This window comes from Echiichthys vipera, assembly GCF_963691815.1.
Source record: "Echiichthys vipera genome assembly, chromosome: 4".
In the NCBI taxonomy this organism is placed as follows: Eukaryota; Metazoa; Chordata; class Actinopteri; order Perciformes; family Trachinidae; genus Echiichthys; species Echiichthys vipera.
Window position 1 is genome coordinate 4,726,362 of NC_139829.1, and position 15,857 is coordinate 4,742,218.

General features: G+C 39.4%; 1 protein-coding gene across 1 annotated transcript in view; it reads left to right on the forward strand.

Annotated features, from left to right (window-relative positions):
* The window catches only part of snx2 (sorting nexin 2), a 32,324-nt gene extending 22,366 nt beyond the window's left edge, over positions 1 to 9,958 (forward strand). Inside the window, exons 13-15 of the mRNA XM_083913079.1 lie at positions 3,675 to 3,755; positions 4,613 to 4,684; positions 5,525 to 9,958. Coding sequence (XP_083769205.1) covers positions 3,675 to 3,755; positions 4,613 to 4,684; positions 5,525 to 5,575 — 204 coding nt within the window. The 3' untranslated portion in view covers positions 5,576 to 9,958. The remainder of the gene's footprint in view (positions 1 to 3,674; positions 3,756 to 4,612; positions 4,685 to 5,524) is intronic.
* The last annotated feature ends 5,899 nt before the right edge of the window (positions 9,959 to 15,857 follow it).

Genomic DNA, 15,857 nt, shown 5'->3' on the forward strand with positions numbered 1-15,857 from the left:
TATAATAATAATATCATTTATATACAGTGTGGTGTAAAATCCAGCTCTTCTGAATCCCTCTCTTTCTTTCTCTCTCTGTCTGTCGGTGCATCCAGTCAGATAAAACAAGCGCACCTTCGCAGCTCAGTCATGTGAAAACTTTTTTTATATATAAATGTTGTTTTCTTCCAGTCTGCAGACTTCACATGAAGTCGGTACGACAAACAAGAGCAGGAGAGAGTAGAAAAGTACTTTATTAGAGCGTCTGTTGAAGCTGTCACCACACAAATTCATCTTCTCTGTCAGGAAACAACACACACACACACACACACGCACACGCACACACACACACACACTCAGCCAGCGTGGTCGGGGGTCTGGTATTAGAGCAGAGGAGCTGTCAGATGTGGGGGTTTTTTTTGGGGGGGGGGGGGGTGGAGGTGGAGGCTGTCAGAAGCTGCAGACGAGGACAGATCGCAGTAGAGTTACAACCAACATTTATTTGGAGCCGACGAGAGTTTTGCCGCCTGTCAGGAGTCGTCTTTCGGTTCACGCTTTGACAACAGCAAACAGAAAACACACACAGGCTTTTTCTGAAGCCCAAAAAAAAAAAAAGAGTTTTACTTCACCCTGCTGCTGGTGGTGAACAGCTGCAACACAAGGAAGCTACAGAAAGACCTCTTTACACTGAGAATGCATTTAGACTAAAGCGTTTAAACCTGATCACACCTGACCTGGATGGTTCAGGCTGGATTGTGCTGGTCCTGTCATACTGTGTATTGCAGGTGTCCATCTGTCCTTTAGGAGACAATCCCAAACATGAGCTATGATCCGATTCAGGGAACGATACATTTGAATATATAACTATACGATGAAATCTGATTCAGTCCTCAACATTTTCCATAATACATTCAATTAAGCTTATTCTAGACGTGTTTGCCATCTGACCAAAGAGATGACTGTAAGGTCTGAGGTCCGGAAACATAAATGGGCTAAAAATGGACACAATATGACAAAAAATTGATGCAAAACAATTAGGAAGGGATGCAAAACTTCTTTAAAAAAAGGCCACAAAATGGATGCAAAATGACTGAAAATGGATGCAAAATTAGTAAAACAGAAGCAAAATAACTAAAAAGGATCCAAAATGACATTATAGAAGCAAAGGGACTAAAAGGATGCAAAATGACAAAAATAGATGCCTTTTTTTTTCGAAAGGATGCAAAATGACTAAAAATAGATGCAAAACATCTACAAAGGGATGCAAAATGACTGAAAATGGATGCAAAGGGAGTAAAAAAGAAGCAAAAATAACCAAAAGGATCCAAAATGACAAAATAGAAGCAAAATGACTAAAAATAGTTTCAGAAAAACTACAAAGGGATGCAAAATAACTAAATATAGTTCCTGATACATGAAACAGGCTCTTCATGTTTCTGATTTGCATTGTATTTATTTTTAGTCATTTTGTATTTATTTGTAGTCATTTTTCATTTATTTTTAGTCATTTTTTATTTATTTGTAGTCATTTTGTATTTATTTTTAGTCATTTTGTATTTATTTGTAGTCATTTTGTATTTATTTGTAGTCATTTTGTATTTATTTGTAGTCATTTTGTATTTTATTTTTAGTCATTTTGTATTTATTTGTAGTCATTTTTTATTTATTTGTAGTCATTTTGTATTTATTTGTAGTCATTTTGTATTTATTTTTAGTCATTTTGTATTTATTTGTAGTCATTTTGTATTTATTTGTAGTCATTTTGTATTTATTTTTAGTCATTTTGCATCTATTTTTAGTCATTTTGCATCTATTTTTAGTCATTTTGCATTTATTTTTAGTCATTTTTTATTTATTTTTAGTCATTTTTCATTTATTTTTAGTCATTTTGTATTTCTTTTAGTAGTTGTGCTGTCAGTGATGTGGAACACAGCGGTGTGTTCAGTCTCTGCTGTCAGAGTGTGAGTCCACACTGCCCCCTGTGGTCTGCAGACAGGAACTACAGCCAGAGTAACAAACACTGATGTCTGCAACAACACTGATATTTACTGATACTGAACATGCTGTTTATTAAGCCATTTTTTTTATTTTGTATTTATTCTTATTTAAATGTTCAGCAATCAAATGATACTAAATGTAAAGTAATATTCAGCTTTTTTGCCCTTTTTATTGTTTAAATTGTCGACAATTGACCGATACTGACCACAATGTCAATTTAGATATTCATGTTATTTTTTGTTATTTCTTTAGTTCATTTGCAGTTCATTTGTTGCCGATGTAATAAATCGTATTCAAATGAAATATTCAGTAATTTCTTTAGAAAGCAGCCTTCTTAGTACATTTGCTGAATTCCCTCCAGCTCTAAAGTTTATTATAAAAGTTTTTCCCCTCAAACAAATGGTCTCAGTGTGTAACATCCCATAATGTCTGGGCTCTAATAGTGAGGCCTGTGCTTCGGTGCTTTGGTTTTCCCTCATGTCTCTGGATCTTCCTCTATGATTTTGGAAGCTCTGAACTTTATTTTTCCTGCCTCTTTTACATTTTGTTGCATTTTCCCTGCCATGCCTGCCTGCAACCAGGAGATGGAGGAGGTAGGACCTGTCTGTCTGTCTGTCTGTCCGTCTGTCTGCAGCTCTGTCTGTCTGTCTGCAGGTCTGTCTGTCTGTCTGTCTGTCTGTCTGTCTGTCTGTCTGTCTGCAGCTCTGTCTGTCTGTCTGTCCGCAGCTCTGTCTGTCTGTCTGCAGCTCTGTCTGTCTGTCTGTCCGCAGCTCTGTCTGTCTGTCTGCAGCTCTGTCTGTCTGTCTGTCCGCAGCTCTGTCTGCAGCACTGTCTGTCTGTCTGCAGCTCTGTCTGTCTGTCTGTCCGCAGCTCTGTCTGCAGCACTGTCTGTCTGTCTGCAGCTCTGTCTGTCTGTCTGTCCGCAGCTCTGTCTGCAGCTCTGTCTGTCTGTCTGCAGCTCTGTCTGTCTGTCTGTCCGCAGCTCTGTCTGTCTGTCTGCAGCTCTGTCTGTCTGTCTGTCTGTCTGAAGCTCTGTCTGCCTGTCTGTCCGCAGCTCTGTCTGTCTGTCTGTCTGTCTGTCTGTCTGTCTGCAGCTCTTTCTGTCTGTCTGTCTGCAGCTTTTTCTGTCTGCAGCTCTGTCTGTCTGTCTGTATGTATCTGTGTCTGTCTGTCAGTCTGTCCACAGCTCTCTCTGTCTACCTCTGTGTCTGTCTGTCCGTCTCTGTGTCTGTCTGTCTGTAGATCTGTCTGACTGTCTGTGTGTCCGTCAGTCTGCTTCACACCTCTCTGTTGCTTCTTTGCTCTGTTAGTTTGAACATTTCCATGCTAAGGTTTGTTTGTTTTTGATGTTTTGTTGGCGTCACATGAAGCTGTTTTCCTTTTGGATACGCTCTCTGAAAGTCATATCAACAGCAGCTTCATTCTGTGACTAATTTCATTGTATATAATAACAAATAACAATCACTTCAGTTAATGAGCTCCATCTAAAGCTCATTACAGGGACAGACTTCTTATTAGTTTAAAGTTGGTGCTGCTCAGAGTTTCTTTCCCTGCACATACTGTACGAGGGAATAAATAACAACACAAAGTAAATAGAAAAGAAACAGTGATGGTAAACATGGGTATCGGTGGTTTTCACTTTGGTTTATTTGGACTTTCTTCAAATTCAACCTGTTTTCTTCTTCTGTGTGTTTCAGCTGGAGGGAAAAGTCCAACAAGGAGAGAGAGACTTTGAACAAATCTCCAAAACTATACGTAAAGAAGTCAGCAGGTTTGAGGTGAGCAGGAGGGAGGGAGGGAGGGAGGGAGGGATGAACAGATGGAAGGAAGGATGGATGAATAGATGGATGAATAGATGGATGAACAGATGGAATGATGGATGGATAGATGAACAGATGGATGAACGGATGGATGGATGGATGAATGAACCGATGGATTGCTGAGCAGATGAATGGATGGATGGGTGAACAGACGGATGAACAGACTGATGAACAGATGGATGAATGCACAGATGATGGATGAGTAGATGGATAGATGAATGGATGAATAGATGGATGAAAAGATGGAAGGATGGTTGGATGAATAGATGGATGAATGGATAGATGGATGATTAACAGATGGAAGGATGGATGAATAGATGGAAGGAAGGATGAATGGATGGATGGATGGATGGATGAACAGATGGAAGGATGGATGGATGAACAGATGGAAGGATGGATGAACAGATAATGGCTAGATGGAAGGAAGGATAAATGCATGGATGGTTGAAATGATGGACGGATGAACAGATGGAAGGATGGATGGATGAATGGATAGATGGAAGGAAGGATAAATGGATGGATGAACAGATGGATGGATGAACATATGGAAGGATGGATGAACAGATGGAAGGATGGATGGATGAGCAGATGGAAGGATGGATGAACAGATGGATGGAAGGATGGATGAACAGATGGATGGAAGGATGAATGGATGAACAGATGGAAGGATGGATGAACAGATGGATGGATAGATAAAGAGCTGGATCAATGACTAATCATTTGGTGAATGAAAGAATGAATCTGGTGAATCCTTCTTTCTCTTCGTATATAAATGAATACAAATGTCTGAATTTCCTCCTTTGTTTCTCCGACAGAAAGAGCGAGTGAAGGACTTTAAAACAATCATTATTAAATATCTGGAGTCCCTGGTTCAGACACAACAGCAGGTAAAGAGCATATTATTTTGACTTTTATTATATTATTTTTATTATTATTATAGTCAAACTACTGTTTATATGCTCTTACTGCTACAGTTTAACATTAGAGTTCAACATAAAATCATAGAAATCATCTAACAGAAGTCTACGGCTGCCCACAGTCTTTACTCTATATTAAATAAAAATGTTCATAACAGCATTATTCTTGAGCGCTCTTTTGTGAGAAGTCAATAATAAAATTAGGATAGAATGAAAAGCTAATACAATCAAATATGGACGCCATAATGTGCATGTTTTTTATTTGTGAAGCACGTCAATGGACCTTTTCCAAGAAGTTCTTTAAATTCTGAACTTAAATTTCAGAAAAGGAGCTTTATTGATCCACAGACTTTTTTTTATAAATATTAAAAACGTATGCATGGTAAATTGTACAACTAAATAAATATTACATTTTTGATTTCATATCTGAAAAGGAGAAGCTGAGTGAAAACTTCTTTATTTATTTTAGTTGTTTATTAAACATTTTTTGTTTATGATCATTTGTATATTGAGTTTGCTGCATTTTATTTGTTTTTTTCTTTTTTTAAACCTTTAACATGTTTGAAATGAACTAAACGAGAGACAGTGATGTGGCACTTTAACCACATCACTGTCTCTAGTTTAGTTCATAGTAATGATCATCAACATTTAAATCAAAATAGTCCCTATTTGCCGTCCTAGAGTTCAACACATTCAGTTTGGAATATGACATTTCAAGCTATTTTCCGTATGAAATTAAAAGAACCAGAGTACATTTGTGACACATAATACAAATAAATAAATAAATAATTGTCTTTTTTTCTCGTACAGCTGATAAAATACTGGGACGCCTTCTTACCTGAGGCCAAGGCCATCTCATAGGCTCCGGTCAAACTACACTACCCATAATGCACCGGTCCTCCGCCTGTTTATGTCCAGAGGTGAAGAAACTCTGACGGCAGCGAATCAGCTCCAAGGAACTTTTCTGCAGTTTAAAAAAAAAAAAATCACCAAGAAAACTCTCTTTTAATTCCAACTTTTTTTTCCTGCTGAACTCAGTGTTGCGTTCATGTCCTGTCAGAATAATTGTTCTCCTGATTGATGCTTTCACAATAATACTGTAATATTAACAACAGTTTTTGCACTATTCATGCTATTTCCTTCCTAGCGTTGTCTTCTAAAATCGACAAAATCTGAGTTCTTGTGTGGGATTTGTTTTTTTAAGTGCAATGTTGTTTTCAAGGCAGAGCTCGTAATCCCGTACGACTTGAACGCAGCATGAGTTCTGACCCTGGTGATGGCTTTTCCTCTCTAAACAGATTCTGACACGGTGTCCGTTTTTTACAACTTGGAGCCCTTTGTCGGTTTAGTTTTTCCCCGTCGAAGCTGACGGTGAGTGGAGACGTTGGCGGAGGAATCTCACTCTGTGAATTTGTTTTTTGAGTTTGTTTTTTAACGATTAACTTCGATGTCCCTCAACAAAGACGGATATCCACATTCTAAGGTAAAAATATTTTCTTTTTTTCTATCTTCTTTCATCGGTTTGGTCTTTGGATGTATGGAAGCACGTTACCGCCATAAAAAGTTAGGAATGATAAGAAAAATTAATATTTTATGAGAAAATCATGCTGGAAATATTGTACAAACAAGATTTGAGAGGTTTAAATTCTGACAAACTAAAAAATTACCAAAAGACACTAAAGACCCATATCTCTTTATGTCGATACCTGATTTGTTTATCGTTATCCCCAATCTCCAAAAATGTTTTTAGGTTAGATTGACCATGAAGTGTGTACAGTCGCCCCTCATTTTATGCCAGATAATTAAGAATTAAGTGCAATATCTGTGATGAAAAATTCTTCACTTATTCACTTTTTCTCCCTGATACAGGCAACGTCACTTTAAGTCCCCCTATTTAGCATTTATAATAAGTATTTAAACAACTAATACGTTGCTGATAACACTCTATAATGTAGTTGTAAGCAGAAATAATAGTTATATTTCAAAAACTATGTGCACCCTTTACTGGAGGCTGGTGTTCATAAGATGTAGGTTATAATTCTTGAAAAATACTTTTCTTTTTTAAATGTTTGTATACTGCTTATGAATGCTTAATAGGGGGACTGTTTTGGCCGCGCTAACGTACAAAGTCAATGCAAGGGCGTAGAGACGGGGCGCACAACTCGACTTAACTAGGACTTTTATTGTGAAAGGTAGGAACGGAAGAAGTGGATCTGGTATGTGATGCCGATCAAGGTTTAAATGAGGAACGTCTTAAAATGGGACCACGGAGCTTTTGTGTTGTTTTATAATCCGCATTCCGGTATTTCGCGGTGCAAATTCTCAGAAAATCGACCTTGTTCCAGGAAGAAAAAAAGTTGCTTCACTGCCGCGTAATATTCACAGTCTGTGGAAACACTCGTGACAAATTCTCAGTGAATTAATTGCATTAAAAATAAGTCCCCAGATGTGTAAAGGCCTTTAAAGTAATGGTTCTCACACCTGATTTCTAAATACTACAGTACCCATGAGCCTCGGCGGCTGCTGCTCTTGGAGTCGAAGCTGTAAAGTTTTCGTATATTCAGAGAAATTTTAAGGTGAATTGATTCAAACTTTTCTCTTTACCAATTCCTGCCTGGCAACAAAAACCTGAAGCTCTCCGATCGGATGTCTCTTGCTGCAGAGTTCTCTGGGAATTGTAGTTCTCTCCTAAAGGCTCCTACACATGATACGCGGTAACAACGCTTTGCGCCGGCCATTCCATTCATTTGCTATGGAGGACAATGTAGCGGCGCGCACTGCTCAGATTTGCCTCTTTACCGCTGCGCTCAAAGCTCAAATCAGTTGAACTTTGACCTAGTTGCCGCTGAACTTTCAAACGGGCAACGAATGAGATAGAAGCTTCGAGTGTGATGTTTACGTTTCCTAGGCAACCAGAGAGTGACATCAAGCCGGTTAGAAAGACGGAGGAAAAACGTATTGTTTGTGTGACCAAGTTTCCCAAAGTATACATTACATGACATTAAAGGCTTATCACGATCCGGGAAGAAAACGTAATGTTCCAGGTTCATTCATTCATTCTATTGTGAATAGGCGGTTAACGAGCTGACGGTTGATTTAGCCGTTAACCGGGTCTCTGCACCCGACCTCTGCAATTGGCTGATGTATTTTATCCATAAATAACGTTTCAACATTTTTATTGAACACACTCAGTTGTTATGCTAACCGTGCTAGCAGCAGGTAACTATGGAAACCACTAAAATCAAACCTTAAACTCCAAATATCTGCGGTTTTATTTTGGAACATGAGCTGTGAAACTGATGTGGAGTCAGTGATGAAGGACGTTGACTGCATCTTTTTGGTTACTTTGTGTTTTCTTGTACTTCCTGTCGCCTGCTCCTCACTTCCTCCCTCCCTTAGATTTCAAAACAAGAGTCCTTATTTGTGTTGCTGCATGATCGTAAGTGAAGGCAACGTTTTCTGCATCCTCTTTGAACCAATGAGAGCAGAGAAGGAAGAATCTCACTTCCTGGTTCAGTTCACTGCTGCCGTCTCATGAAGATTTCCAAAGTAAAAGCTTTATTTATTTGTTGTTTTTTTAGATCTTTCTTTTAACCTGAAATAGCTTTATTAATATTCATCGTTGATACGAGTTGACTTTATTTTGAATGCATCATAAGATTTTTGAGTTTCCTTAGATGCACTCACTTTAATGAATCCATATTAAGTGTTTAGAAGTTATTAAACCAAATCAAGGCCAGTTGTAAACACTGACTACATTTGCGTGCATAAAACAATCCGGCTTTTCACCTTTTTCCAAAAAAGACAATATTGCTATTAAGTTGTTTACATGGCTAATGAAAATAAATATTAAGCTTATATTCCTGATTTTGGAAAAAATAAGTAAGTTTGTTACATCATTTAAAAGTGTGGCTTCATCCGCACTGCCACACTGCCATGACCCAGAGCTGGATTCAAATCCACAAAAAAAATCTCTTAAGGTTATGTACGTAAGTTAAAGCAATTCTTCCCTTTCTGGCATGTCTCACAGTACTTGGTCAAAAACAACTCCCTCCAAAGTCCCAACCTCCAGATCCTCCAGATGAAGCTGCATCAGCCTCCACCATCTCATCTCTTTTTAGCTCCAGATGAAGCTGCATCAGCCTCCACCATCTCTGGAAAACAGACCCCATGTTGACTGGCGTCTTGCCTCTGGACGCATCAGTCCTTCGCCGTTCCTCGCTCTCTCACAGTCTGCTCTGTCGCTCTGCAGAGAGGCGCTGAGACGATGACAGGCAAGAAGCTCGGCCATTCATTTTATTAGGACCAAATTTTGAGTTTCAACAACTAGAGGATTTCTTTTACATTTAAGTGTGCCATAGACGTATTAGGAGCATTACAAAAGAAACAGTGTAAACATGCCAGAAAGGGAAGAATTGCTTTTTAAGTTTGATGCGTCAACGTTGACTTTTAATGGTTTGATGTATTTGTTTGACTCCTCCATCCAACCCAGCGTTCTTGCCTAAATGAAGGATTAGAAAGGTATTGTGAAAGTCCAAAAAAATAATAAAAATCCAGGACAAAATATGTTTCCCTTTGAAACCTAATTGAGAATGCGGTTGAGTTATCTTACGATGATATCTTGTGAAAAAACATATGATATCTTATAAACCCTGCAGTGTGAACAGAACCTCAGTGTGTTTCTTCCTCCTGTTCGTTGCCCCTCAAAGAGGAAGACTTTTGAATTTTTGTTTATTAACTTAAGCAGGAAATAGATTCTATAAAATATGCAAAGCCGACAAGCTTCATGATTCCACGGCCGACGAAGGACTTCCTGTTGAAGGACTTCCTGTTAAAGGAGACCGAGTGTGAGAATGTGAAGGAAGTGAGTGTTTGTCAGGTGCGTCCGTCCAGAGAGCAGCCTCTCTTCTTATTGATCAGTGTGAGGGGCTGCAGAAATATTTGAAGTTTGTTCTTGATCTTCATCAGTTGAGTTTAAAATCTATCAGAGAAGCTACATTTTCATCTCTTATCAAATTAAAACTGGATTTGTTTTTTTCATCCTCACTTTTCCCCCATCCTGAATCATGACACTGTATTGATTGCTACCTTTTTGTATTTTATTCCATGTTTTATTTTTTTCCGCCTCAATTATGTGCAATGGTCGAGAAATTTCAGTCGATTTCATTTTGTTTGTTTCTTTGTTCTTTATCCGAGCAGATTTTTAAAAAAGTCTTTTTGTTTCCATGTGACATTCCTGCCGCGCGGCAGAGAAGACACATTAATAACAATAAAGGAATGTATCTCATTTATGGTTGCACTGGGATTTGTTCATTTTTTCTGTTTGCTTTAAAGTCTAATTCCTGCGCAGAATCATCCCATGGTCTTTTTCAGCACTTACTGTACATACTTAGAATAAGCCATCGAGACAGAACGAAGCACAGACAGCGTTGTTTTAAAGACTTACCTACTGGCCCCTGTACCAGCTCCTCTCATAGTAACGTCCATTTAAATGGATTACCAAAGTCAATCCAAAAGGAAGGAGCCCATTGGTGCTTTGTTTTCTGTGTAGGGACTCTTCCCTGCTGCTGCAGAGGTTTGCTGTTATTTTCAGCAGTATTAGTGGTTAAAAAAGACGTTTAAATGCCTTCACCGTACTGCCCCGAGCTAATCACTGTTAGCCACATGAAAAAAAACTGTCCTGATGGCTTATTTGATGAATGTAAGTGCAGAAAAAAAAACATTGGATGATTTTATGCTGGAATATAACTTTCATGCATCTGTTGAAGACTGAGGCAGCGAATCAATCAAACTCACCTTTTCAAGCCTTTCTGTTATCTAGAGTTTGTTATGAATGTTTTTTTGTAATTATGCAAAAAGGGTTTACAATAATTGCAAGTTAAAGATGAAAAATAGTCTGCACAGGGCATAATGCTCTCATGAACTTGAATTTATCACCATCATTAATATTTGAAGCTCTTCTTTAGACTTTTAAAGTAACTTTTACTTACTTTTAAGTAGGATATACTTTTGTGTATTGATCAGTTTTAATATATATATTATTTTCTGTTATTATCCCTCCCTGCTTTTTATTATTATAATCATCACAGGAATATTAGCAAGAATCCAGTGAGATTTTATTTTACAGTTAAAGTTATTAGTTTCTCTGAAAGACGTGAGTAGAGAACCCTTTAAAAGATGTTTCCGATGGATTGACATTAGAACAGTTTCATGCCGTCACCCGTCCTCCGTCTCTTATCCAGCTCTACGCTTTGAATCCAATTTGTCAGAACCTCAAAGTGATAATCAGAGACTGGAAACGATTCACAGGGACTGTCAGGAGGCTTCACATCAGCTCTGCATATACCACACACACACACACACACACACACACACACACACACACACACACACACACAGTGAGCATATAGGCAGAGCGCTGTCAGACGGTGGGCTGTGCGTTACTTTGCATCATGGCTGTCACAGCATCGACAATCTGTCATATTCATTCTGCAGGTTTCTGTGGAAGACGAACAAATTCACGTCTGATTTTATGAAGAGGCTCCAGAGCAATATTTAGAGTGTGTTTGTGTGTGTGTGTATACACCATGCAGTCCTGCACACCAGCACTACATTTGATTTATTTGATAGATGAAGTGAAGGCTTGCAGGCCGGAAAAGAAGGTGAAACATTTTTACACAGTGGTGCTCTGTGTAAAAATGTGCAAAACATTTGACTGATTTACTAAACAACAACTAAACTAAACACTTGAACGACAGAATCTGTCATTCAATTCAATGGCAAACCATTTTTTTTGTTATAGTGACATTAAAGTCCATCTCTTTAATAAGTTTTTAATTTGATGGGAAACGTGTGTTTGTGCTTCACTGAGGATCTTTATCATTCTGTGTTTTTTTCAGCTTTATTGTATTTAAGCACAGATCTGTTTTCTTGATTGTTTTGTCCCGCTGACAGTGGAAAAAACAATTGTGATTTGCATTTGTTGCAACATTTGACGGTTGAAAATAGGTTTGTCAAACTTAAATTTACATTTTTACACTTTTATTGTGCTAATTATTCTATAATTATTTCAGGAATGATGCATGAATGATATTTCTTAAATGTACTTTTTAAAAGATCTCATAGTTCTCCTGCAGCCCCCTGGGGGTGTTCATTCGAGAAACACTGCACTCATACACTTAAAGTTGTACTCTTTCAGATGTTCATCTATTTAATTGTCTTTTAAGTTCCAATCCATCACAGAGTGAGTTAAATCAATGGTGATTGATCATGTGATCCACCAATGAAAACACTTGTCTCTTTGCTAAGTATTAAAATATCTGTGTCTGTGGAGACATTCCCTCTCCAAATGAAAATAAGTCTTCATGTAAGTGATGCTGCTGACAGCGGTTGGTCTGTCGGCCCAGATCGTCACCAACGGTTATGCTGTGTTCACTTGATATCGGAAAACAAACACAAAATAAATAAAAAAATTGTCAACACACATCTGGAACGTGACAACATTGAGGCTCTGAAAGAACAGGCTCACCTGCAGTTACATCTTACTGCCACAGAGGCCGCTAGAAACAACACATCTCAATTCTTACAGAGTACAACTTTAATGAAAACATAAAGGCAACAATATTATGCAATCAAATAAATAAAAGAAAAACACAGACATTCACAGACCAACGTCCAGGAAAAGACGTTTGGGCAACGAGACGAGCAACGAGACTGTGAGGCAGCGTTTCACAGACGCCCCCTGCTGGAGACCAAGGTTTTTCTTCAGATTTTATTTTGGGTATCAAGGTTGAATATTTAATATTTCCCCCTGAATTTGGTCCGAATCCTGGCGCTGGTTGTAGTCCTCTCTACAGGCTGTAAGTCCTGCAAACATGCAGCACCATTCCCCCTGTGGTCCTCCCGTCTCTCTTAGGTTGAGAATAATGTCGGTAAACCTGCATCCTTAACCTCCCGCTAACGCTTAAACCCAAGAGTAATGGTGCACCCACTCCCTGGCTTCACCTCCACCTCTAAAACCTTCACTGTGACTCCAGAATAATGCATCTGCATGTTTTTTCTCCTCTCTCACTCTTAACCTCTCTTGCTCTCACATGACTCCGGAATAATGGAGATGTATTTATTTTTACGCTCTCCGTCTCGACCCCCCCATCGTCGCTATCAATCTGGCTTTAGAATAATGTAGGCACATCTGTTCCGCTCACCCTCCTAACCCCTCGATTTCCCCGCCACTTCAGGATAATGTAGGTGCATCTATTATCTCCGCCCGCACCACAGCGTTGTCCCCGACCCCCGTTTTTAGAATAATGTAGCTGCGTTTACAACCGGAGCTGGCCTCTCGCGCTATCGCTGCAGGGTCAGGGAATAAATACAACAACGCAAAGTGCAGCTTCTCTGCTTTGAGCTTCAAAATCCTGCAGAGGTTATTTATTATTTCAGCTCATCATTTAGGCCAAATGGCTCCGCGCGCTCTCAGGCTTCCATACTCTCTCCGTCGGCTGCTTTAACTTTTCTCCTCTTTCCTGGAGACACAAACACAGACGAGGTGCAGCGAGGGAATGAAACAAAAAGCACTCTGTAGCAGATAACAGTGTTGTTGCAGTGTAACCCCCAGCTTTTATTTATCATATCTCCAAACGGCGGTGTAGCTGTTGTGCTGTGGTCAGGATACAGTGACCTTAGTTGATCAACTACCCCCTCAGCAGCCTGATAAGAGGGCTAATATAACAGCGAGCGAGGGGGGAAGGTTGTACTGTAATTATTTCTGCGCTGTCAGAGGGGGGAACAGACCGCGCTGCCCCCCTGCCGATTCAAATCTGAGGGGAAACTAAAACGACGACGAGGAGGAGGAGGAGGAGGAAGGGCCGCAACAACAACTACAACACCAGTGAGACAAATATCAGCCAGCCGCCGCGACACGCCTGAAATTGGACCAGTTTGTCATGCACAGGGCTGCCATACACACACACACACACACACACACACACACACACACACACAATCACACACACACACACGCACACACACACACACACACACACACAAACGGGCATCTAAGATTCCGTACAGGACTTAATGCAAACTTTACTGGGTGCACACAAACAGGAAATCCTCACAAGTAGATGTGTGAAAAATGTGTTCGAACATGTTCCGCATCCTGACACTTGTACACTGAGTTTCTCACAAACATACCGTTAATAAATATTTTAATACAAAATAGTCCAAAGAGTCAAACCCCCTGAGCAGAAACTACAGAGTATATTACAGACAGAGGAGGGAGGAAAACCAAAGATAATTGTCGATGAAATCAACTACTTGACATAGTGAAGGGCTCTACTGAAGACGTGAATCTGTAAAAACACAAATGTATAAGTTCGATTAGTCATTTCCTAAAACAGCAGTTTACTGTAGTTTGTGTCTAACCAACAGTGTGCATTTCATGGGGACTATTTTCAGCGGCGGATTAATCCCCATTTGGTGCTGTAGTGAGTATCCGTGGCAGCAGGACGGTGTGTTGGCACCTTTTCACAACACTATTTGACTCAACTTGCCCTTTTTTGGTTTTCCATTAACAATAGTTGTGGATCGTACCTGTTTTTTTTCCACCTCGGTCAAGTTTTCAGATGAGCTGAGCTGAAACTAACATGGAGTTAAGATTAAATCCTGTCTGTGCAGGAAACCAGAGAGAGAAAGACGTTGTGTGTTCAGTCACTGCTGATGAGAAAACATTTGTATTATTTGATATTTCATTTATGTTATTTCTAATTCACTTACTTGTCTCACTGGATTTTAATGTGTGTAAATGATTTTAGGAAACATAAAATGACTAAAAATAGATGCAAAACCACCATGTTTCAGCTCCATGTTCACAGCAGAAAACCATCTTTATTATCAAGTCTGATTTTGACTTAAAATAGATGCAAAAGCGCCACAAAAAGATACAATATGACTAAAGATAGATGCAAAACTACCACAAAAAGATGCAAAATGATTAAAAATAGATGCAAAACCACTACAAAAAGATGCAAAATTATTAAAAACAAATGGAAAACCACTACAAAAGATGCAAAATGACCCAAAATTGATGCAAAACCACCACAAAAAGATGCAAAATGACTAAAAATAGAAGAAAGAAATTACAAAGACATACAAAACAACTGAAAATGGATGTAAAATGAGCACAAAGAGAAATAAAATGATGAAAGGTCAACTCTTTGAATGTGGGTGTCTTGTTCCTGTGCACACACAGAGGGGGGCCCTCTTACGTGTCTGTGCCCAGGGGCCTGTCGGCTCCAGATACGTCCATGTCTGCGCCTGTGCACATATAACACAAATGCTATCTCCTCAGGCCTGCTGTGGTTCTTTTCTGTGTCTTCCTCTCTCCCATCTCAGCGTTTCCCTGTTTATTCATGTTTTTCTGTCTCTGTTCCGTGTAGAAAGTGTGAATCTGTTTCTTGTCCACGGCTCAAACCTCGTGTCACATTTAATTTCATTTGATGCGTCGGACACAACTAACAGTCAAATTTGGAGCTTAAAAACACGTGTGATAACAGACGGTGATGATTTACGAGCGCCTTCAGTCGCTTTTAAAGTCTCCAATGCAACCCAAGTTAGTTTGACCTTGAAAACAACAAACTGCTTTGTATCTGCGGCGGCATATAATTGTTAAGAAAAAAGTGTCAATTGTGGCTTTTATTGTGAAGCCGGGAGGATGTATGGGCCCGCGTCGCCCGGTGATAGATGACACGATACCCAGCTTTCCTGATTTCGCAAATTTCTATGAAATGTGTCCTGAGTTCACCAAGGCGAGGAGATAAGAGGCTGGGAGAGGCTCGCCGGCCAATGGGATCCATCCATTTCTGCCTCTTATCTGCTGATAGAGGAGGACCCTCTCTCTCCTCTCCTCTCTCCTCCGTCCCTCTTTTTTTTTTCCAACCCCTTTCCTTTTGCTTCTTCATCATTGCCATCCTTTACCTCTTGTCTTCTCCTCTGCTCCTTTCGTCTTCTTCCTTTTTGTCTCCTCTCTTCATCTCCTCTCCTTCTGTCACAGATCTGCTGTTTTTTCTCCTCCTCTTTCTTTTCTCTTCTTCACGTCTTATCGTCACCTTTTCCACTTCTCACTTCAACTCCTTTTTTCGTTTCC